Source organism: Necator americanus, chromosome IV, assembly GCF_031761385.1.
Source record: "Necator americanus strain Aroian chromosome IV, whole genome shotgun sequence".
Lineage (NCBI taxonomy): Eukaryota > Metazoa > Nematoda > Chromadorea > Rhabditida > Ancylostomatidae > Necator > Necator americanus.
Genome location: NC_087374.1, coordinates 1,904,739 through 1,929,668, shown reverse-complemented (window position 1 = coordinate 1,929,668; position 24,930 = coordinate 1,904,739). Strand labels below are relative to the sequence as shown.

The 24,930-nt window shown below is 37.5% G+C and overlaps 1 protein-coding gene across 2 annotated transcripts in view; it reads left to right on the top strand.

Annotated features, from left to right (window-relative positions):
• The window catches only part of RB195_000164 (uncharacterized protein), a gene marked incomplete at both ends in the record, with an annotated part of 89,472 nt that overhangs the window by 9,299 nt on the left and 55,243 nt on the right, over nucleotides 1-24,930 (top strand). The window contains 2 exons of one of the 2 annotated variants that reach the window (XM_064196348.1): nucleotides 4,763-5,007; nucleotides 22,417-22,517. In XM_064196348.1, coding sequence (XP_064052229.1) covers nucleotides 4,763-5,007; nucleotides 22,417-22,517 — 346 coding nt within the window. Of the gene's footprint in view, nucleotides 1-4,762; nucleotides 5,008-22,416; nucleotides 22,518-24,930 lie in introns of those variants that run through there. The other variant, XM_064196349.1, reaches the window with a different exon arrangement.

Genomic DNA, 24,930 nt, shown 5'->3' with positions numbered 1-24,930 from the left:
TGTCATTTAGTGCGATCGTACAAGATCTGGTGATTTTTGGCAGTTTCTGCATCCAGGAAGATTTTTCCCAAAATCGAACTGCTTTGAAGATGGTCCGGTTCTTCTCTTCGATACGTACTAATTCAAAGAGTTTTTTTCCTGGAAACTTTTCGAATGATTACAGCCATGAAACCGTTCCTTCCTTATTGATGTTTCTTGTGCGTCTACGTTTTTTCGCGCCTTTAAAGTCATTGAGCGAACATTCGACCGTGCAACAAATTAACTTAGCAGCCATGAAATTTCAGGATCGGGCAGGTGTTGGGTGATAGTGCCCGCTCTCTAAATTCTTTACATAGAATTCTCAGAAGATATCCCGCTTCCTGACAGCAATATCCTAGGTCTGAGGACCCCTTTTTTTCTCAGAAAAGCCGCTCGATTTCTTGTCAATGATAACTGTGAATCCAATAATAATATTATGAAAAACCACGTGAATTGTAAAGTGACTTCTACTGGAGGAGAAGAGAGCAGAGCATTTTCCGTGCAACTGTTGTCTGTGTTTTGTAAAGTGTTCTTTCGATAATTACATTTGATTCGATTGTCATTTTATCGTGGAACGGTTCCAATAGTTGTGTTTTATAGACTTATTTAAATTTGTCTATGGTTAAAAGAAGAATAGTTTATGAATTCTTTGAATGGTTGTTTTCGTTTCGGTCATATATGTACTCCGTAGAGACTCCTCCCATCCCCTCAGTTGCAATTCCTTCTTGTCTCATTTTAAAGGCCACACCTCTCGTTCTCTTTACGTTTCATCGCCTGGATTGTAGTAAAACATATCATTACACTTCTATTACCTCTACGTAAGCTTCTATTGGTTTCGAAGAAAACCGTAAATGGGATAACTTCCTGAATCCAAAGGTGATTAGGCCACTATTCCAATACATGTCCGCAAGGACAATGGGGACTGCAGGGTCAAAACGACATGAAGCTCGCTGCTGCTGCGTAAGCGGCTACGCTCGAAGCGACGCGGCGTTGAAGCTAGGGAATGGAATCGTGGTGGGGCCAACGCGAACTGCAGCGATGATTGGTCGATCGCGCCGCTTCGAGCGCAGCCGCTAGCACCGAGGTTCATCTTGTTTCGACCCGACTATGTCAGATACAGAAGAATGGCTAAGGGAAGAATTTGTCCTTCCTCAACAATTTTGCGTACTTCTACGTCTCCAGTTTGTCGTCGTCTTTGTCTTCATGCGTTCAGGAGATGTACTGCTCGTATTCAGTGTTATTTATCCATCTGGTAACTGCGCTCTGGCGGATAAATGGGTCTGGACTGGATATGCTGCATCCAACTGATGTTTGTCCATGGATGAATACACGACGCCGCTGAAATACATATCCACTCGTTCCTGGCATTGGAAATGTTTAGCTAAAAAGCGGCTGGGTCTCGCAGCGAGGTACTATCGCACGAAGACTGTGGCAAATCAAGCAACCGCAAGTGGCCAGAAATTGTATCCCTGTCCGTCCGTGGGACAATTGAAGACAGTACACCACGACGACGTGGTGAGGGAATCCGTGGGAAAAGCTAGAAAGCTGGTTGTAGATTGCTGAATGCGAGATTGGTTCCGCTCATCTCTCCCTAATTGTCGTAAACAAAACAGTGTGGGAATCCCAACTTTAATTCCTATGAGAGGTACGTTAGAACACTCCTGCATGTACACGCTTCGGTCCTCTCAGCGGCCTATTAATTGATTTTTGCTTGAATAGGCTGGTGAGGAGCCCTCATTGATCTTCCATCGCTCGCACGTGGATGCGGCGCGTGCACATGGGTGGCAACTGAACGCATCGTAAAGAAAACGCCGCCTTTCACGCTGTTTTTTTTTACGACGATTAGCGACAGATGAGCGGAACTATGCCGGATTCCGTAATCTACAACCTTTTTTTCAAGGAATCCCTCGCAACGACAGATTCGTGATGTGTTGCGTTTAAGGATTCATTGACCCTGACATTATAAGTTCTCTTCAACCTCCATAAACAAGCTTCTGCAGCTTTTAACGGATAAGAGAAAGTTGTTCGGTAGCGATTTGATCTCTTATGATCTTTTCATTGCTTATCGATTTTCTCTAACAGCATCTTGCTTCTAGTGAATGTTTCATTTTGTTGTTTTGTTTCGTTGTTTTGTTTTTGTTGTTTATGCATATTTCTGGACGCTCAGACCTACTTATTTCTCTTAGTAACTTCAAACTACATGTCATAGATCCTCTAAGACTAACTAACGCTTAGGTCTTAGGGTCCTGATTAATTTAGTTACTCAGAAATGAGGGTGTCACCAAGTCCCTTCCTACACTTCTTTTGTGTTTTTTCAGCTCTGTTTTCTCTAAGAATATCATCTAGATCCTACCAATATTCCATTTTCGATGGAATCTCGAAAAGACGCTTATATGTTTTTTTATTTACAGGACCTTTTGTTCTCAAAGAACATCTATAAACGAAGAAAGGGAGTTCCCGATTTGTTTTTCTTTTTCCTTTTTTTTTTGTCGAACAATGACCGTGGATCACGTGCTATGTTTCCGTCATATCTCTTACATCTATATGGATCCATATGCGTTCAGCTGTTTCCACAACCTTTCGCTATGTTCGCTCTGGCTCTCGTTTCACAGCGCGAGCGCCAATACGTTCCAGATGCGGCGGCGGCACTTGTGATTTCGGGCTTGTTGTAGATTTTTTTTCCCCTGGGCTCACCCGTTTTTCGCTTCCCGACTACAAAGGACACAAAGCAGATTTCTGAAGTGTTCAAAATTTACACAACTCACCACTTATTTGTGCTGTACGGTTCTTCATCCCAAGTTCCTCAATTGCTTCCTGAAACGATCTCGTAGTTCGTAAATTATGTGTGGTGTGACTTTTCATTTACTTTTTATTGACATTGATTGAATTATTCTTTTTTTATTTACTACCGTATCAGCCATGTGTCAAAGAAAATACCTTGCCGATTAAAATAATTCCGTGTGGTGTGAACAATGAATGGAATTGTAGCGGAATCGTCGAGAATTTCTAATCCTATCAGGACCAACAGCTCATTTTTGACAAGACTTTTGCGTGTAAAAATGTTGTGTTTTCACTCAGAACTATTTTTTCATTTACTACCGTGTCAGCCGTATGTCAGAGAAAATGCTTTACCGATTAAAATAATTCCGTGTGATGTGTACAACGAATGGAAATGTAGCGGAATCATCGAGAATTTCTAATCCAATCAAGACCAGCAGCTCGTTTTTGGCAGAATTTTTACGTGTAATGATGTTATGTTTCAAATTAAAGCCACAAATTTCTTTTTTTTTTTGAGGTTGATGCCATCACATGTAACGTATGCACAACTGAATCAACAGAGTAGGATTACGCTAGTGAAGCTGTTCCATTTTATTTTTATTTTGTTTTATTTTATTTCATCTTTCTTCACATTTTCGCTTTGTGGTGCACATTTCGTAGGCCTCTAATATCTCATCATTTGCTAAAACGGTTGTTTCGGTGATATTGTATTGGCGCAAAAATGAGTAAATAAGCACATACACAATAAGTAAACAAAAGTAGGTTTTTTTTTTAAGTTTTTTAAAAATAGTTTCGGCTCGCATGCTGCCTATCATACGCACAAATCAAGACAAACCGCCTGATTGATTCATTTTCAGCAGTGTTGGAAGGTTTTTCTGCGTAGACCCGCGTTGAAGTTTGCGAATGCTAGCGAAAGCATCAGAAAACATCATTGTCCAGTTACTACGGCGCTTCCCTGCTTCGTTTGTTTCAACACAGCGCAACGGAAATCTCGTGACATTTTGTGTAACCGTGTTTGTAAACATCTTGCGGTCTGTGAACTGTAATGTCTTAATTGAATTGTGGCTATCTCAAAAGATTATTTTTCCCATCTACCATTTTGAAGAAACTGAGGTTATAGTTTGTAATTTGATCAGAATGAGCTGACTTATGGTGAAATTGCGTACAAAGTTGCGCTTACGCAATTGCACCAGAAATCAGGTACATAACGACATGAAGCTCGGTGCAATTGCGTAAGCGGCTGCGATCAAAACGCTGCGATGGAGCGTAGCGGTTCGGATCGTGATGGGACCTTCTCGAAGTACAGCGATGAGTGTTGGGAACAAGAGTGCACGCAGCTGCACCGAGTTTCATGTCGTTTTGATCCGACCTTATGAAGTCGGTGTTTTTATCCTTCCAGGCAAATGTGATGCCATCTTTAGAGGTATGAAAACCTTAGTTGGCTTAGGGAGGTTTCGAACCATCAACTGGGCAGCCGCTGCGGAACCACCTAACTTAATTCAGTGTTCAATCGTGATCTTTCTTCCTTCCTTCATTGATCCTTCTTTATTGATCTTGATTTTCATTTGATTCATTTGATTTTCATTCATTGATTTTTTTCTCTTCCTTTCTTCGCTTCCTGGCTTTCATTCGAGGAAAACGATTCGGATTTTTTTAAAATAAATACTGGAGTAAAACTATAACATAATACAGTAACTAATATATTGTGGCGAATTACCTATTACTCTAATTTTGAAATTTCTCCTTCTCAGCGACTCCATTCTCTGTCCAAGTTTATATCACCGCCACACCATCGACCATATAATGACATTTTATAGACACTGTTTTATAGGGTGTTGTATGGCGCCAATCTGACATCTTCAAGGTCATAAGGAGGTGCCTGCTCTATGTCCTTAAATTCGCTTTTCGCACCGTGTAATCGCTTAATTCACACTTCTGAAATTTTAAAGTGCACTGACATTTCCAGGTAACGGGTGTGATGCCATGGCGTCCATTATTTTGGATGCCATTCCCGCCACCACCACCACTTCCAGCTCCGTGCCAGCAGCTGATTCCTGTTGCGCCTAGCGTTCCTTACGGATGTGTCCTCCCCGTCCAGGATTGTTTCGTTCCGATTTCTTTAGTTTCACCGTTTGCTTCACTTCCATTGAGACAACGTGAAAGAACAAAAACGCCAAGAAAGAATATTCTGCGACAGAAGCAGCAGAAGAGGTAAGATTCATTTTAATATCTGACAAATTCATTACTGTATTCGATTTTCTTTTGTCGTTAATTTACTAATCTGCTGAGATTTTGTCAAGCTTTATGTTGAATTACTATTTATTACCCAATTAAGTAACATTTTACCTTTATCAGCTTCCGGATGTGTTCGTTTGGACATTTCAGGAGTACTTTTTTTCTACTATAGTGGTCAGTCAGTGAACAATTAAAGAAAACTAGGCTATTTTTTTTGCGTTCTGCTCTTTTCTGCTATAATTTTGTGGGATTTGATTTATAACGGCCTGTGCAGCTGTACCAATCTATTCAAAGAGGTCGTACCTCAGATTTCTCTTTTCACATTCATCTCAAAATCCTCGGAAGTATACGAATTTTCTATACAGGGCATGACTTTTACGGCATTTGCTCCCTAAATTTACATCCTGTAGTCACCAATCCAGTCCACTGAACATAGTAAAACACTTCGACTTTGCTGATCCTTTTTGATTTCTCGTTATACCTTTGTTAAAAGTAAACTGTCCTCTGCACTACAGTTCTGGGGAAGTATTCTGAAATCAAGTATATAGAATTATTTGGAACTTTTTAGTTTACTCCTTTCTGAAGTCTGCCTGAGTTACCACGTAATCTTTCGCTTTAATCATAATGTTAGAACCAGTTTCTCTCACTTAGCGACTTTCTGTTGTTGTTTCTTTTACTTTTTCTCTTTCATTCATGTCGTTTTTTTTTCGGTAATTGAACCATAGATTATTGTTGGAGTGAAGTGAACGTAGCTTCCCCTATAACTAGACTCCGAAATGGTTCGAAAACTTATCTATGAGAGAACAACTTATATAAACAAACAAAAAAAATAGTACTTACTTTTTAATCTTTTTTGTACATCTCTGAGGAAGTAAGGGAAAAATATTGGGAGAAGAGACTCTATGAACCTCAAGAAGGACCGATGTCTTTCGAAGACCCCGGACAATAACTCGCTGACCAATTGCAAGTAGATTTTTTTAAAATGAATCTAAAAACTATATATTTAGTTGCTTTTACCTTAGCTTTTTTCTTAGTGAATGCTCTTAGCCAATTCCTTTCGTGCTAATTCGCGACTTTCCATTATCACCTTTCCTCTAGTTCACTATTTGATGCATTGACCCCTATTTGACCCTTCTTCTTTTTAGATAGTGATGGTTATTCGACCAAAGATAACGAGAGTAGGTGAACTTCCATGCATAAGCCCCTCTTCCTCTCTGTTTGTCCTGAATCCTCTAGGAGTTTCTCGCATTGGGTTCTGGAAACCCCTGATGAAATACAATATAAGCTGTTTTATATTGGAGAACAGATCTTGTAAGAAGACTTTTCATTTTCTTCATGGAAAAGGAACTACGTGATTGATCTTTGGGGTGGAGCGCTACATGAAAACTTTTCTTTTCTTCCTTAGATAATTGAGTTAAAAAGATCTTTTTTTGCCTTTGACACAATGTCCTTAGCCAATTCCTTTCGTGCTAATTCGCGACTTTCCATTAAGTCTCGGTCTCCTTTTTAGTAGATAAATGGATGTACAAATAAGCAAACAATTAGGAATCCAAGAAATAATGTAGGTATTCTGATTATGAATACCTTTCATTGTTATACGAATCTTTAAGTGCAATAGGCAGGTGTGTGTGTGCTGGCTGAACTTTCAAACTTTCACCATTCTCGGTCCACGTCCGTCATCTATACTTCCACTTGTCCCAGTACTGGCATCGCGAATTTTCATCGCGCATAGCACTGTAGTTTTTGTCACATTAAAGAGCGATTTCACAGCACGATAACATCTGATCTGATGCTATTCTTACCACAGCACATTTTTGTGTGAAAAAGCGACATCAAGGCAAAGAACTATGGTTTTTTTTTTGAGCCGTAGGGTTTTGGGTAAGCGTTCAACATAAGCGTTATAGGTTGGAGGAAAATGTGGTTGGGGAGGAGGGGACTCAGTGGCGTCCTTATTTCCTAACGTTCTGACTTACTTTTTTTCTTAGTAACTTTAGTTAACATCTCTTAGATCCTCTAAAACTAATCTCTAGGCCTTAGGGCCCCGATTGATTTGATTATTTACTTCGAGAAATAAGGGCGCCACTGAATGCCCCTCCCCCAACTACATTTTACCCATAGGTTGATTGCTTTTGGAATATAATTCTTTAAAATAATTCAAGTAATATAATGATGGAGCGTATGTAGCGTAGAGATAGTAGGTTACTACTGTAATCTGTATCCGAAGTCTTCACATCCTTTCAAGTCGATATTTTGTTTCTAGATTTGTTTGGAGAGACGAAAACACTTCATCACTGATTGATATTAATTAGTTTTTGTTTAAAGTTTTTCGCTCAAAGTTTTTCTCCATAAAAATTACTGAGCTTCCGGACCCCAGTGCTATTCCCGTCGAAGCACGTTCGCAATCTCAAGTGGGCACTTGGCCAATGCGGCAAGATCTCGCCTAAACCAGCTTTCGACCGCTAATTAACTCGCTGGAAGAAACTGATGATCTGGGAATCAGTGTGATCAATGGTTTCAACCCATTTCAGCGTTCACATTTGGGATATGTCCAGGAGATTTTCTTCCAGAATTCTTATAATTAATCTTTCATGTGGTTGCTGTAAATATTGACATTGAGATTTACCTTGAAAAGTAGGTTATGGAAGTAACCACGTATTTCCGGACTGCAACAATTGTCCTCCCAGCATGTTGAAACAGTGCCATCCATACTCTAGAAGCATAACCAGAATTGCAGTCGACCTTGCCTTTTTTTTCTTTAATTTATCGCTCACTATAGAATGTATTTGAATGAAGTAACGAATTAGCGTAAGTAGCGTTAACTTTACCATCCAGAAGGATGTGGGTAGGGGAAGAAAAGGGTCTGAGGCTATGGCTCAGTACAGGATTTATTGTTTACGGTAGCTCAGTTGAAATAATTCAAGGATACAGTCTACAAACTAAAGGAGGTGGCATATTGAAATAGGCACCTACCATTTCTTTAATTGTTGTGAGTAAAATTCACTGAAAACTAGGAATTGTTCGACGTAAATGAGCTTGATGGAAGAATTCATCTGTGAGAGTAAGTAAGAGAATTTTTTTGTTTTGTTTTGGAGAATGTTTTGGAAAAACCCACCTAAGTGCAAGAAGAAAAAGTGTTTTCTTTTCACTCATTCAAAAGTTTCTATCTTTTAAATGCTAATTGGACTATAACCAGGGAAGGATTCCTGAGAAACTTCTAGATTCCCAGCTGGGTTCCTGAGCATCGCGCGACAGATCACATACTCTTCGACAATTACAGTAAAATACCTCAACTTTTTCAGTAAAAGTAGTTGTTTTACCTGTTAACTTACTGGAACTCGAGGAGTTTTCTAGTTCTAGGAACTCAAGAGGCTTAGTGAGGTTGAATATACCGGCTCCATTTCAAAGCCGGAATTTTGTGCCTTGCGGAAGCAGGCGGCGAGCACTCTTTTTTTTTTACTTATCCGGAGCTTCTGAGATGGCGTTTTTCGGATCTTTTTTTTCCATTTTCTTTCAAACCTCTTTCTAGTTTTTGGAGTTTTATTTTTAGTCCTGCTGACTAGTTTTCTGGATTTAGCTCACTTTTCTTCAGTGTATGGCTCTAAAAACATTTGTATGCTACCGTTATTGGTGCGATATGGTTTGTATCTAGTTTACACCAAATTTCCATTTTTCCCAGAAGATTGGCTACATTACATTCACATAAAATTAAAAAAAAAAGTACGTACGAAATAAATCATGTAGAATAAATAAATGGAACTTGCATATGTTTGTAGTTCTAAAGTACGATGCAGTTTCTTTAGAAATTTCTACAAACAAAATTATTTTTCCTTAAATGTGATGAATTCGTATTATCCGTTCGATTCCCAGCGTACATCTCATAGGTTGCACCGTACTCGGAACATATGCTTTATGGCATCCCAGATGTTCAAACGATATCCGTCCCCGCCGTTCCCACACTCGTCAAAAGATGAACGCATGTTGTAACATGAATAACATGAGAAGTGGCCAAAGGAAACACCCTGACCCGGATTCGGAAAATTTTCCGAAGCACCGCCTTCCGGCCGTCAATACCCAAGCAGCTGTTCTCTGTCCCCTATTCAGAGGAAATGTTCCTCTTCCTAAGCTGTACAAGGGTGAAAAAGCAGGAGAAAAAGTGGAAAAGGTTAGTCCAGCACATGTTTTCCGACTGATAGTTTTTTTTTTCTTTCATGGCACACCTGCATGTGTTTTCAATAAACAAATAAATAAATACATGCATAAATAGTTAAGGTAATTTCTTATTGGGTGCAAATTGTTTTTTTTTGTAGAGAATCCCTTAGAAGCCCTTCTACTATTAAATGCACTTTTATTAATATTAAGCCGTATGAAAATAAGTTAGCATATAATTCTTCCATTGCTGAATTAATCGCACTACTACCGTAGCATCAAAAATATCGCTGCAGGAGATCGTGGGGGTACGGTAATCCATCCACGTATTTACGTCCACTAAGCTGGTAGCAATCAAAGCTTATGGTTCTCTAGTGATATTTATGATGTTGTTTATGGTTTTTAAATGGTTTTGTTAAATTATTTACTTTATTCCCAATGCTGTCCGGCTCCTACAGTTCTAAAGCAAAACCCCGGCCAAACCTGAGGAAATTTTCCCTCACTAACGTGTGCTCTTTGTTATGTGATGCTGCTGCTTTTGATAACGGTAGTTGTTTGGAGGATTGTTTCATGAATCCAGGAATTCCAAGCGATTAATTACTGTACATCTTCATCTTTTCGTCTTGCAATTCAACAATTGTTTTCTCGTCAAAAATCCTTTTTATCTCTCGTTCACTTGAGGTGGTTTTTTTCTCTTGTTTTCAGGCACTACGACACCCTAAAAAAACTAAGCATCACCCTCAATTCCTCCTAAAATTCAGAAAAACGCCGTATAGCATCCCCATATCTTTCCTTCCCCTTCCATACGATGCGACTTATTACGGGTGATAGAACGCAGGCAATCCGCAACGCGTATGCGATAACATGGGTCTGACTACTGGCTATTGTTGCTTATTTGCGTTGTATTAGTTGCGGATTGCGGACATTGGATGACAACAGAGTTGTTCGTGTAATAAGTTGTGTTGTTGGGGAGACGGAAACACACAACGTTACTACATATGCAAGGATTTTTCTGGATTTGTGAAAGAAATTGAGCTTAGTGCAATTTTTGGTCGTGAACGGCACTCATTACTGGTGTGAAGATCGCAACATCAACAATTTAGTGATTTAGAGCCTTTAAGTAGACATCGATCCTGAAGATAACTTTTCCTCTCATTTTTTTCTTTTTTGGCATTTGCGCAAGCGTTAAGAAAAATGGTAGTAGTTTTGACTGAAAAACCTAATATTGTGACTCATCGTTGCAAATAATTGTTTTTTTTTCTTGTAACAAAAAAAGAAAACCCTATGCATTGTTTTTTCATAAGTTTTTGTAAAGGTACAGATGGTTCTTGTGAGCTAGCTCAATGATATTCGTTTCATTAAAGATATCGATGACGATATTGTTCAAATTGAGCACTGTTGCTATTGTCGTTCGGATAATGGTGAGCTGTCGGGCCGATTCCTTTGTGTTTGCTTGGATCCGTGATGTGGTCGAAAAGCTTTTTTCCTATTGATTCAGAGATTTCGATACTTTCACAAGCGATTGTCTCATCCATAATTTGGATGTGTGCGTAGACGGTTTTGGCGATCAAGTCATCATCTTTATCTTCACGTTCTCCGCAATTTTTATATTCATTTAAAATATTCTGTGTTTTCAAAGTTTTGAATCCTAGTTTTGGCGCTATTTGTTTCCTTTTTTTTCTGGATTTTTTCCTGAAAAAAGACGTTCGCGCTATGATTTAACCGATCTTTGCTATTAGCGCAGATGTTCGAAGCGCGATGCAAAAAGCTCAAGTTTGTTTATAATCTCTCTCAGAGCACTCAATGAAGTGGCTCGAATTGCGCTGATCTTTCATCGAATATTTCCCTTCACATAATTATTCCCTAATCTTTGGTTCTTTTAACCTCTGCAGAAAATTTCTTGGTTAGGTTTTGCACTCCTGATTTTTTATGTCTTCTTTTTTGCGCACATTTCAAATCAGCTGTCGCTACTCGTATTGAATCCATACAATGTTCTACTACTCTTCATTTTTTTCTTCCGCACAATTTTCTCATTGAAGTTTCCTCGGGCTATTACTACGGTAATTGTCGAATTCTTCAAGCTGGGTACAACGTCGAAAGCGATGATAAGACAGAGACAACGTTACTATGGAAGGTAATTACTCGATTGTTTTTCTTTCCTTCTTTAAAGAATCCCCTTCACTTCTGGAAATAATCGCTGAATTGACTAGGTCACTCTAAAAGGAGGTTAATCATACGCAGTTTTAAGAATTTATGTCCCATACCGGGTATATGTGTTTCGTAGGTGAAGGACGGAGAAAAAGTGGCCGAGACTTCGTTTTCTGCCTTCTGTTATTAGGAACCGTGACGGGCAGTATTTAGTGTCAAGTGCGTTTTTTTCACTAAGAATAATGGAGAGATAATTTTTTTCACTCGCCAATACTAATTAGGATTGGAATTTGAAACCTACTGTAGAATATTCCTGTAACTTATGCGGAGCAAAGAAGTTACGGATCAATCCATTGATTTTTTTTGCTTGGTCGTACGAAATCTCTCACTTTATGGAATTTTCCAACTATAAATTGAAAACGGGTAAAAGCAAACCTTTTTTCTATGATGCAAAAACCTTGAGGTGAAGGCTAAAGTCCCTTACTTAGGCTAAAGAGCCGAATTTAAGCGTGTTTCCATTCTGCGCTTTGAGCCTTAATCCTATCAAGTTCCATTTGCTCGCGAGTTTCTTAGGAAAGTTCATATGCCGTGTTACTGTGGCTACAGTAATTCTTTGCCAGAAAAAAGGGGGAAAGATGAGAATCCGCGTTTTTTTTCTCTTTCCTAGAGAAGAACCGTAGCTAATGTAGTTACAGTCTCAACAGGAATTGATCAAACACTTATTAATGTCATAATTTCCGCCATATCCAACCAATATTTGTGGGAAAAACGTGAAAGATGGCGTTCTTTTCTACTAAATCAGTTATAAAAGCGCTTCTTACATGTCTCGCAGTAACTTAAGGGGTTTTCACACCGTTTTCATTTAGGACGATTAGAGAAAACTGAGCTGGGCGACGCTCATATTCGTAATCTACACCTTAAACTCTATGTTTTTCCTGGACTTTCCGTACTACGTAAATTTCCTGATACGGTGCCTTTAACTGATGCAGCTTACTGATTATAGCTGGCGTATCGACGAGGCAACAGGAGCCATCCAACTTTCGAATGAACATCAAACGGATAGATATACTATCTTGCCATTAGATCTAATTTAATCTACATATGGGGCAAGTGAACAAGGAATGGCCACCACTGAAAAAAAAGACTGCTGTATCTTTGAAATTCGTTCGAAGTTTGAAAAAAACAAAATGTGGTTCCAGCTTTATTTCACGCTAGGATAGATATAATATTTTGCCATTATATCTAATTTTATCTACATATGGGGCAAGTGAATGAGGAATGGCCACGACTGAAAAAAAAACTGCTCTATCTTTGAAATTCGTTCAACAAAGCGTGGTTCCAGCTTTATTCCACGCTACCAACCAAATTTTTCACAATTCGTGCCAACATTCACACTTTCCTCCCTTTTTGTTTTATCTCCGTATATATTTCTTGGCTGCGTTCAATCCATTGAAGAAATATGGTGGTGAAAATGGAAGAAAAATATTCGCAGGGAAAAATCTGAGAAAAAAAGTTGATTATGTGCTCCAGATGCAGTAAAACCTGTCCCTTTAAGGATTTATTGGACTATAAACACTACTATAGAAACTACGTCCAACATTGAATGATATAACTATGTATACCTAACTTTTTTACCCCTTGACACTCTTCGATTGGTACTCGCAGGGTTATTGTGATGTACTTTTCAAGATTTTATCATAAATCATTCTACAAATAATTACCAGTTACAGGCAATTTCCTTTTTTTTTTATTAGAAAGAATTACGTATTGTTCAGAGTTGCGTAAAGATTTATTTCGACATTACTCCCCTCCCCCCAACTGAGAAGAGTCGTTCTGAATTTTATTGGTTCTGACTTACTTAATCCTGCTAATCCAATGTTTTCGGTCATAACTCCTACGGAAACTAGTTCTTCTTAGCGTGATGCTGTGAAATTGGAAGAGTTCCAAGTGAAAAGTATGTCCGGGTTTACTTCGAGGAATTTCATCCACTTTTGAATCGAAAGGTAGCAGGGTAGCCTTCAAAAATCTTCTGCCTGATATTCAATTGTAGTAGATTCTTTAGAAAGCTATTCCGACTTTTTTTTTCAAAAATCACACACTTTCGGTATTCACTGATTGTTTTCCCTTCTTTTTAATGTCACCACTAAGTCTCTTGATAAGATTGACCTCAGTATGTATGCGCTGCTTTCAGATTTATCACCTTGAATCTGAATAGGAACATTCCAATCCTAAATTAAATTTATCCTCAGTATCAGTTCTCTCGGCTATAGAATCCATTTTATTTGCAGTCTCAATAACTACAAGTCATTTTTTTTACCATAAGGAGAATTTTGATCAAAATCTCAAAGTCTTTCGAGTTTTTTTTTTCTAAAACCTGATTGATTTTGGGAATTATGAAAAAACGACAACATATATGAGCGAGATTGAACTTGACGAAAATAGGTTAAGCGGTGTGGATTATTTCTGGGAACTGTGAGATTATTTCTACTGTACGCTTTTCTAGAACGCTTGCAAAGCTACGTAGTCTAACGACACGTACTGAAAAAAATTGGTTAAAAATATTTTACAGAATATGGACGCCCACTAATGTATAGAAGCAGAAGTTTCTTTTTTAGAACATCAAGCTGCAGTGTATTGCAACTACCAGTATGATTTTCGACAAATTTTTTCCATCTAGAACATTGAAGGCGATATTTTTCAAATTTTACACGGGTTTTTCTTCACTTTCAACATATTTCTCAATTTTTGTTTCGAATAATCTGTAGGTTTAAGCCAGGATTCACTTCTGTAAGTGATCCGTTCGTTTCTTCTTTACCTACACATGTCAAGCATGAATGAATAGAATAAGTAATCGAGTAACGAACGAAATTTACATTTTTCTCAAAAGATGGTCACTTATCGTAGAAAATTAATTTCTATGACTTCACAATTTCACGGTAAATCGAGCTACATAGTGGGATAGGCATTTCAGTGGTGGAGATATTGAGATCCATACCCTTAGAAATACAATACATAGCAGTTTGATGCTTAAAGGTAGCACATCACGAAAATGACGATGTTGGAGTCACTGTAGGCAAACATAGAGTTTGGGGTGTAGATTACGGGTATCAATGTGCCCGCACTCAATTTCCCAACTTGTCCTGAAAAATGGCGTGGGAAACGGTCTTAGTCTCTACAAGGTACGTTGGAACGTGCCATCCTTGCACACGCTCCGGTCTCTTCAGTAGCCTATTCATTGGTTTTCTTGAATAGGCTGTTGAAGAGACCTCAATAATTTTCCACCACTCGCTCATGGATGTACCTCGTAGGAGGAAAAGCCGGTTTCAAAATGATAAAGGAATTCTATATTTGGACTCTTATATTTGGACCTAACCACCTTCAGTTTCTTGATATGTTGCCTTTAACCAGCGACAATGAGCTCTACTTTTCAACAACTTTTCAACATTTCATTTACAATTCCTATGTGACTACTAAAAGCAACAGAATTAGATCTTGACAGCAACCTCCGGTCTGACAAGGATACCATCAACTAACGCAGAGGAGCAATTCTGACTTGTTCTGGTTCGCAGTAACTGCACAGGATTTAGAGATCTGCCTCACACAGGATGTCCATAGACATTCTACGAAGGACCGACAAAAAGTGGCAGAAAGCTCACCGAACGACGGTAGTTTATATAAATGAGGCATAAGTGATTGGAAGTACATTAGTTTTGGAAGAATAAAAAACAAAACCAGATAGTAAATTACTTGCATTGTGACAGAGAAGCAGAGATTCAAACGAAACCGTAGTTATGGTTATCTCAGTAGCCCCTAGCCTCTATCGAAATTGTATCGTTTTGTATTTAATTGCAACCCAGAAATATTAGCCCGCTTCCCCGCGCATTTCTGTCCACACGTCGCTTTTTCGGACACACTGATGACCTTGACTAGACGACGATATCGCAGCGGTTTTCTCTGTTGGTGTCATCGCGAAAATCGCCTACCTGCTAATTACATCGATCTATGCGAAATCCATAGAGTTCATTGTGATTCTTTGTTATGACTCCTTTTTATTTATTTATTTTTATTTATGCCCTAATATGTTTCTGAATAAACCATGCAGTTGTGATAAGGCTGAAGAACAATGGTACTTCAAAAAATATTTTAATAATAAATAACAAATAAAAATACAATAAAAATATTTAATTTCTAGCTATATCATCTTCTTTATTTCTTAAACTCTTCATTTGAAGTTGCTCATAAGAAATTCGGTTCACATGAAATAATATAAGATTTTCAGGCACATCCAAGGTCTAACGCCTTATTCAAAATTTTTAGAAATCGAACATTAATTTGTAATACATTGAGTTGGTTTAATTTCTTAAAAATGAAACATTAATTTGAATTTAACCACAATTTAACGATAAATATGATGTTTCATAATGTCATAAAAAATATATAATATATATATATAAATGAAACAAATATAAAATAAATGAATAAATAAATTAATAAATAAAAATATATGTATATAAAGTACATATATTTAATTATTTCGACTAGTAAATATTATTTTTTAAAAAATATTTAGGGTATGGAAACCCTAATTGAAAACTAATTACATTCTGTTCGTCGTTCTCAATGATCATTCTCCTCAAGTATTTGATTAAAAAAATTTCAGATTTTTCCATACGTAAAGGAGTATGTACATAGTTTCTGAAATCCTGTCTTGCTACCAAAGTAGCAGATTTTGCTTTGAAGAATACTATTTAATTACGAACCTTCCGAACCTTCCGATCAAGTAACGGCTCCAATTTGAACAGAAACTTCAGATCAATTCATCCTCCAGGAATTCACAGTGGACCTGCGCTCCTCCCACTCCCATTGGCCAACACCTTCAGATCCGGAAATGTTGGACTTCTTTTTTTCCGGCACTTTAATGCCGTTCTTTGGTGTTGTTCTCCTGGACATGGCAGGAAGATAACGATCAACGCATCCATTGCTATGAATCTAAATCACGGCCATCTTTGTTTGTTGCTCCACGAACAGGTCTAGATTTTCTTTTCTGCTGCGTTTGAAGCGACTAAGCGGACCAGTTCTTCATCTGGTGGGTACAAGTTGAGGTCAAATCACATCCTCAATAATATTTTCACAGTATACGTGGACAATTCCCTTGGATTTTCTGTGATTTCTTTTGTTCTGTAGATTTTACGCTCTTCTTAATGTCATTTTCATAGATTCGAGGATGTCTTAGATAGATATTGGTGTGAATGATCGGCCTTAATAGCTATCTATGATATATTAAAAAGAAGTGAAATCCCGAATTTTTTTTATTTTCAAAGGTTCGACTACTTTTAAGTATTATTTATTTTTACATTGTTTATTTTCCCGGCTATTTTTAAAATTATTCCTTTCCCAAATTTATTTTATTTATTTATCGGTTCTAAGATGTTGAGAGAAGTTCATTCCAACATAAGGTCAGCAAATCCTTTTTTTTTTTTGAAGTAACCTTCGTATTTCATCCTTCATAGGGATTTAGCTAATTATTTTCACATTTCTTTCGCATAATATTTATGATATTTGATGGTAGCCGTGCTAGCGTTCTTAAGGGTTTCCGTCACACATTCGAGTGGTTTATTCGTGAGGTGAAGAACTACGAGAGTTACAAAAACGCGGAATCTAGTACAGCTGATTATTGGCTACGCAATGGTCCATCAAAGCACATTCAATCATGTTCGACCCAATTCGGCGCTGTTTCAAGTCGACCTTGCTTCCGCACAGTATCCCCCAGCTAATCACTTCCTAGCTAATCATTCCACATCCAATTATTCTTGAGTTACATGGCATTCCAATCTGTCCACTTGTAATGGTAGAAGTTTTCCTTCACTTAGCGTTGTACTGTACATATGTTGGGGTTAACAAGGAAGTATCTCGTGGGTCCATTGAACCAAAGGTTTCAGAGCCAACTATCTGAGACTTTTTTTCCCTTTTTTGTTTTCTTTCTACTACACTGAGCTCACACTTCTTGTCATAATTTGATCCTTAAAAGCGAACTGAGGAAACAGAAAAAGACCACGTCAGAGGAGGAGATGGGACTTTCATGCAGGGAGGAGAGTTTCCTCTCATCTTCAACTTTAAGTTTTAAAGTTTTTTTTTTTCCTTTTAAGAAACCTGCCTCGTTCGTTGCTTTTCTCTTCCTCATTTTCAAGCACCTTTTGATTTCATTATTTTTTCTCCTGCTTGGTTGTTTTCTCCCAGTCGTTTTTCATACAGCAATAGTCCAAGCGTGAGCATCGAAGTACGAGTACCAAACCAATTTTTTTTTTTTGAGAAAATTCCAGCCCTAGTTACTCTCATACTTCATTATAAGTATTTGTCATTTAATGATGGGAATTCTATTTCCAATTCTTGTTTAGTTCTTGAGTACTTTATAATCTTTATCATTATGTTGAAAATTTGTCTATTTACGGCACAGGAGGGTATAAGGTGGATGGGCGCCTTGAATGTGATTATGAATATTTAGTGTCAACTGTATATTTTCACTTCCACTCGAACAGTTGAGTTTTTTCTGGAGAAGAAAAATATATTTATATGTTATATGGAGGCGATTCTCTCGATTCCAGATGGTTGGTAAATCCGATAATAAATTAATAATAATTTTAGAAAAATAGAAATAGAAAATAGTGAAAACTAGTACTAGTAACTAGTAGCCGGGAAATTGTAGGATACCTAAAAGAGGGATAGGGAAAAAAAAATGGAAAGAAGACCAGTTAGAAGACATATTATTGATAAGCCAGTGTTTTACAACTGTATCTCTCAGTAATTGTTAATTTCCAGGACCTTGAAACTATGACAATTATCTAGAAGTTTTCACCTTTGAAAAATTACGAAAAATTAAAAGATTAGAAAATAAATTAATTGCAATCAAAAATTCACAAAAAAAAAGTTATAAAACATCATAAGTTCGCATCAAAAATTTTTAAAACCCGCATTTATATAAAAGGAATTTGCCACCATCCATTCCACTAAGTGATGTTAGTGTCTTTTTTTTTAACGGCCATGCAACGGTCATTGTTTTGGCGTCTCCTTGACCGCGAAGGCCGATCCCCGTAAGTGCCGTGATTCATTTACCGATGTACTTGAACGATCGCTAGCTCTCATCACTTGTCCTTTAACACAACTAGCGACTTTCTGGCTTTGCCCGGTCTAACAAATCAAAGATTTGTCTGATAGTATTTTTCAAACATAAATTCACTGGGGTACCTCCCTACGGGGATCTGTGTTCTTTAAAACAGCGTATTACATTGTCGATTGTTGGTAGATTGAGTGTCTGTGGATAGGAGGGCGTTCCATTGGCTCCCACGTTCCCTGGGATTAGTATGGACTTTATTGCCCATGAAACACACGGCGGTCACTGTGATCGTTACGTCTCACCGTGACATCACATCAACATAGGTTTCACGTTAACCTGAAAGGAATAGCCCGAATTCACTCGAATAATCTCTTTTCCAAACAAAACGAATTTTTGTTTGCCTGCTTCCTACCATCCACAAATTCCACTTCTTCAAAAATCAAAACAACCCAATACGAGGTGCTTTATTGTAAGATTTTTCTCTATTTCTGAATGCTCAAATTTGCATTCATGTTTAAATCTTGAAATTATTTGATAAACTCTCGAAATTCCTTAAAATAGGGTCGAAAATTTGTCCACTACTTCAATTTTTTGTTTAAAAAATACCTCTACTCGATGATACTCAAGAAATGCGCCGTGAGGACCACACCCACTATTTCTACTTGCTAAAATAAATATTGAATTCGCAGGGATAAATGTGCAAAGCCCCGCATACTCGTGGTGGAATTTTGCAATTTGAAGTATCTGCTTCTCATGCGATGTTCTTCATTCTGGCTTTTTCATCTATTAAAGTTTGTTCTGAACTATTCTATACATTTTCTTTGTATGCGCAATATGCAAAAATTACTAGGAACACATATGTTAGGTAGTTGTGAACGATTAATTTGAATTCTCCAGTAGATTCTGAAAAAAAAAGAGTAAAAGGGGGAAAAATGTGGAGGAGTTCGCCTACGGTACAATTCGAAACATCAATTTTTTTTTTGAAGAAGAAATGTAATTTAAAATCAAAACAGTAGTGAATAAATAATAATAATAATTAATAAATTTAATTTTCTGAAAGAAATGTAAAGTAGTAGTTAAAAGAAACGAGGCTTGGAGTCAGAATTATGTTTTTTTATATTGTGAATGTTTTTTCTTCTCTTGTATCTGTAAACGAAGAAAATATGTGTTGTATGAGAGAGATGAAGAGCTGTTTAACTTGAAGTTTTTCAGGTAAAGCAAAAGTTTTTTTTCTTCGTTTTGTGATTACTGATTCAAATCTTCCAACGATGCTCATCTTCCTGATCATTTCAGGAACTTGCTTTTCTGAGTAGAGCTCTGAGATTCCTAACTTATTTTTTTTTTCAGAATTAATATTTTGCCTCATTTCCTGTACCATCTTATTGATTATTTTTTACTACTATTCTGAACTTCTTCAGACTGTACTACTTCTTCAGGTATTAAAAGAAGTCCAGACTTTTTCTGCGGCTACCTTTTATCGTTTCCGGCGACCAATCAAAATTTAGAGAAGAGCTTCATCTTCAAATTAATTAATTAATTAATTAATTAAGTTTCAGCTGAAAAGAAAACTTAAAATTCGCTTCTTTCTCAGCACAGCTTCTTTCTCTCTTTTTCTTTTAAAGAAATAATTATGGAAAATTTAATTATGCCTTCTTGTTTTTTCTAACTCGGTCAAAGTCTTCTGCTTATTTCCTGCATCAGCCTCTCTCCCTCTCCCTCGTTGATAGATCCATGCTCACCTTGCGATCACCGAACACAGGCGTTGGCGGCTCCGCATTCCGACCGTCGACACATTGTCATCAGCGACGCAATCAGGCACGGCACAGGGCGCTCGTATTCGATGGCGCTTATTGTAGTGTGTGTGTGAGGTCGAGCGCAGTGATAATTGTGCACTCGACCGTCCCCTTATTATACCAGTTTCAAACGACGGTTATAGGCAGTTATCGTGCCCAAACAGCCACCCTATGTACACCAATTTTTAGCGTGAATTGGCCCGAAACACATAATCATCGTGTATTTTTTCCCCGCTCGATTTCCTTTCCGAATCACATCGCCTTCAACTGATGAAGGGGTTTCTCGCTTAAGCGTTGTTTTCTCGCCCGGTGATCCTCGCCCTGTCACTGGGCGCTCAGCCCTCAATTCGGGCTTCCGGTTTTGGTTTCACGATTCGACTCGGCCGGTTTTTTTCTCACGATCCTCCGTTGTCTTGACACTGATCCACATGCAGTTCTATCCTCAATTAATACTTTATGAAGCAGAACTAGTTTTTTTTCTTCAGAGTTCTTCGCTGAATCTCACTACTCCATTACTGTTTGGATATTAGAAAAGACTGGCTTTGGATGTGTTCGTAGGCGGTTCTTCTCTTTCATATTCGCCTCACACTGCTCGTGTTCTTAAAGTAATTTTATGTAGCACCGCTAGAAGGCAAAAAAATGCTCACTTATTTTTTAAATGTCTTTTTTTTTGCCTGTTTCCAAAAAAAACTAGTCTGAAATCTTTCATAGAGAACGCGCTGCGCACGTTTCTTTTTTGTGCAAGTTGGCTCCGCCTCTTCTTGATCGTGCCCATCTCAGCCAGCGTATGACCAACGCTACCCGCCCGTACGAAACCCGTAGAGCGTTCGATTGTGGGAGGAAATGCGCGTGATCGAATAATCTCTTCTGATGGCATAGCTCGTGTAGTGTGTGTCAACAATAAATCGTCGGTCCGCTTATGACTATGTCCGGGTTATCGCGCCGAGGTCACTGTCTCACACTCACAATATTTTCATATTATTTGTACATAGATATCGTGGAAAAGTGGATCCATTGCTGCTCGGGCTGCACTCCTTTTTGGTTATGTTTTCTCATGGTTTTTAATGGGAACGCGATTGTTTGCGAAGAGGTTTCCTCGTCACTGGTTTTCTAACCATCCAGAACGTCCCGAAATATGAAATTTGCTTAAAACTTCTACCAAAAGATTGGAATTTCGTTTCAATGAGTCGTTTTAAAGCTTAAAAAAATTAGGTCCATATTAGGGATTAGTATTTATTATTTATTTTATCTATTGGTTTATACACATTTATTATTATTTATTTTATTTCTTGATTTATACATATTTAGGATTTATTTTACTTTTATTTTCAGTAGTTCAAGATCAGTGTGAGTGGCTAGCATAATTATACTAGTAATTGTCCTAACGTCCTATTGGTTTTCTTTGTAGCTATTAAAATTTTTTTGATCGCTTTCTGGTGCTCCTAAATCTTTCGTTCTTTCAACGTAATCGCCATTTAACACCAGACAAACCACTTATTCTGAAAAATTCACTAACAGTTCCGAGAAATTAGCTAAAATTCACTTGAAGACCATGGTAAAAAGGATGAAACTGGTTTGTGCCATCCATATTTCACTAGAGAACGGATAAATACCTTTTCATTCCTATTTCGGAATTGGTAGTTCCCTTCACATTTTCAGAGCTCTTGTTTTTTTCTTGTGAAATGTGGGGAGACGAGGAGTTTTTACAAACTTTTCAAACGCTGCAGTTTTTTTACCAAAGAAAAAAATCTAGTTTTTTTCTTATTTCGGGACAGCGATGTTATGTACATCAACTAACATCACTACTTTTTCCAGTTCATGGTTTAAAAAAGAAGGAAAAAAAAAACGCAGGGTTTTGTGGGAACGAAATGAAGACGATTCTCTTTTTTTTCTCGGCTTATTCAGTTTTGTCTAAAAGATGTAGGTTATAATGGATGGCATTACTTTTTCACTATGTGCTTCTCGTTAGTTGTTTCACTTTTCCTCCTCTTTACCTGTCATTCTTTTTTTTTTTTTGAATTCTGTAATTTTTTTTGTTTTACTGTTGGAGTTTTGAACTAACTACGAAGACTTTCATCCATTCGAATAACTTCGAGTTGGAGTTTTTCCACCTAGCCACACTTTTCTTTTTTTATCCATAAAATAAACGTTGTCCGGCCTATCCATATGTAGTTCCAATTATTACAGCTCACACAACCTGGCGACCGCGGACGTATCACGACATCCTCTGTGCTCTCACGTGCAGAACATCGACGCAAGAACGTTTCGAGATCGAGCGCTTAACAAAGGTTGAACACTTCAGAATTATATTGTTGTTTTTCATTTTTATTGGAATTTTCCTGTCTTTCCATTGTCAGATTCTTTATATGTTTTCTTTTTGTGAAACGTTGAACAACATTCATGTGATGTTGTCCATTGTAACATTCTTCTCTTTTTTTTTTCGTCACTCAGTTCAAGAAGTACTTTTTTGGTTCCTTTCATCTCCAATCAAACACGCTCGTTGTCTGTCTGGGCTACGTCTCTATGCTTGCCATTCTCAATTTCACCGGTTTTTCCTCATTTTCGCATCGTCTGCTGCATTAATGCTGAAAATTTTCCGCGAAATCTTAAGGAAATGAATAGCTGAGCGATTTTTACTTTTTAATTCCTTTATCGCTGTTTACCAGTTCAGACCTAGGTTTATTATGAAGTTCATCGTTCATCAAGTAATATAATTTTTGCATGGGTCAGATAGTCATGGCTTGTGCTAGGAATTTGAATTTGAATATTATTTGTGCAGAATTGTGGGCTTACAGAACAAAAAAATCACGGAGGAGCTCTATTTATTTAAAAAAAGTAAAGAAGGAAGTAGGAAAAAAGGGTAAAAAAATACGGAGGAACTCTATTAAGTAAAAAAAAAGTAAAAGAGGAGATAGTAAAAAGAGAAAAAGTTTCAAAGTTTTTTTTTTCCAGCGTTCTAACATAAAGTTTATCGTATACTGTATTATTTAAGTTTATCGTATACTGTATCATTTAAGTTTATCGTGTACTGTATTCTTATTTTTATGATTTTTATATGTAAATAGAGCAGTAAACCTCTAATTATTTCGTATTTAAGAAAAACTCATACTCTTCTGAGATCCTCCTGTTTCTTCCTCGTGACCGTGTGTCCCAGCAATTAAACGCAAAGATCAATCAACTGTCAACTGAAGAGCTAAACTAGCTAAAATTTACTTCGAAAAAACAAAACTCCCACATATCTCGTTTTATCCTCCGGCATCGTCGTGTCACAGCCGCTTTCATTTTCTTAGTGGGTTTTTTTTTTGAAACACCGCCAACAGGTTCAGCATTTAGAGCCGGTGTGAACTTTCTGGAAACTGGACTTTTGGAACGAATAGTTGGGATTTGACGGATAAAAGGTTTTTTTGTTCTGAAATTTTTTTAGTGAGGCTACTGTGCGTGGTCACAGCATTCTGAGAAATGTTTTTGTTAAAGAACAAAAAATTAACAACAAAGTCGGCCTTGTTCTTGCTTTTGGAACCATTTGGGTACGAAAAGTCATTTTATCATATTTTTAATACATTTGGCAGGAACAACAGAATATTCTAACCTTCTCTGCACAAAATTATGCTATGATTCCATGCTAACCTATGAAATAATTTTTCATACATCAGTGTAATTACTTAGTAATTCTACATTCTAGTCTTATCCAATTTAATCTGATTTTTCCCTAAATACTCTTGAAATAACGAAATTCTAAGAGCCTATAACGTTGTTTCACTGATCCTCCACTTTTTTTTGTGAAAACAAAAAGCGTAGTCTTGGTTTTGTGCAACGGTACTGCAAACATGGTGTTACATTTGGAAATTTTTACAATTTTCCGGCGCAGTACAGTAGTCCGAGGGATTTTTCTCTCAAAAGAAATTTGTAGTACAATTTTTTTTTGAAGGATTAAAAGTCTGTTTGGGGGTGCTGCAGAAAGAATAAGTTTTCGTGTGGTCTATGAAAATGTAGCTAGGTGGATTTGAAAGATTCCGGAAGACCTAGTGCTGAACTAGCACTGAAGTATCCTGAGATGAGATGAGAGTCAAGAATTAGGGTGTAATAAATGAATAATATAGCAAAGAATGGTACATAATAATAAAGTAAATAATAATACAATAAATAATATAATAATATAATAACTGAATAACATGCCCACCGCAATCAGAACCCAGAGATTAATGAAATTTCGACACGACATATAGAGTTAAGGTCTTAGTAGGGAAAACAAAAAAAAGTCCTTTTTTTGTGCCACGCTTACAAGCTTGTTATTTACTTTGATGGCCCCGGACGTCAAAGAGTGCTTGGTTGCTGTAGAATCGCCGTTTAAATCTTGGTGCCTATAGTTAGGAGCAGAAATGAATGAGTGACCTTAACTCTTCCCTCGCTACCTTATTTCTTTGCGGGAAGGACGGAGAATACATGGTCCCCACCGTCACAAGATCTGAACCTAAAGGTTGTAGTTTACAGAAACAAAACAAGAACTTTCTCAGGATTTTTTGACGCTATCGGACAGAAAGAGTTTAGTTTCGCACAATTTTTACTGACGCCATCGGACAGAAAGAGTTGAGTTTCGCACAAAATATGATTCATCCCATCATTTATGTCCTTAAAGGAAATCTGGAGGTGTATGTTTGCTAAAATGTTCTACGTCAATGAGAACCGTTGGATTATTTCCAA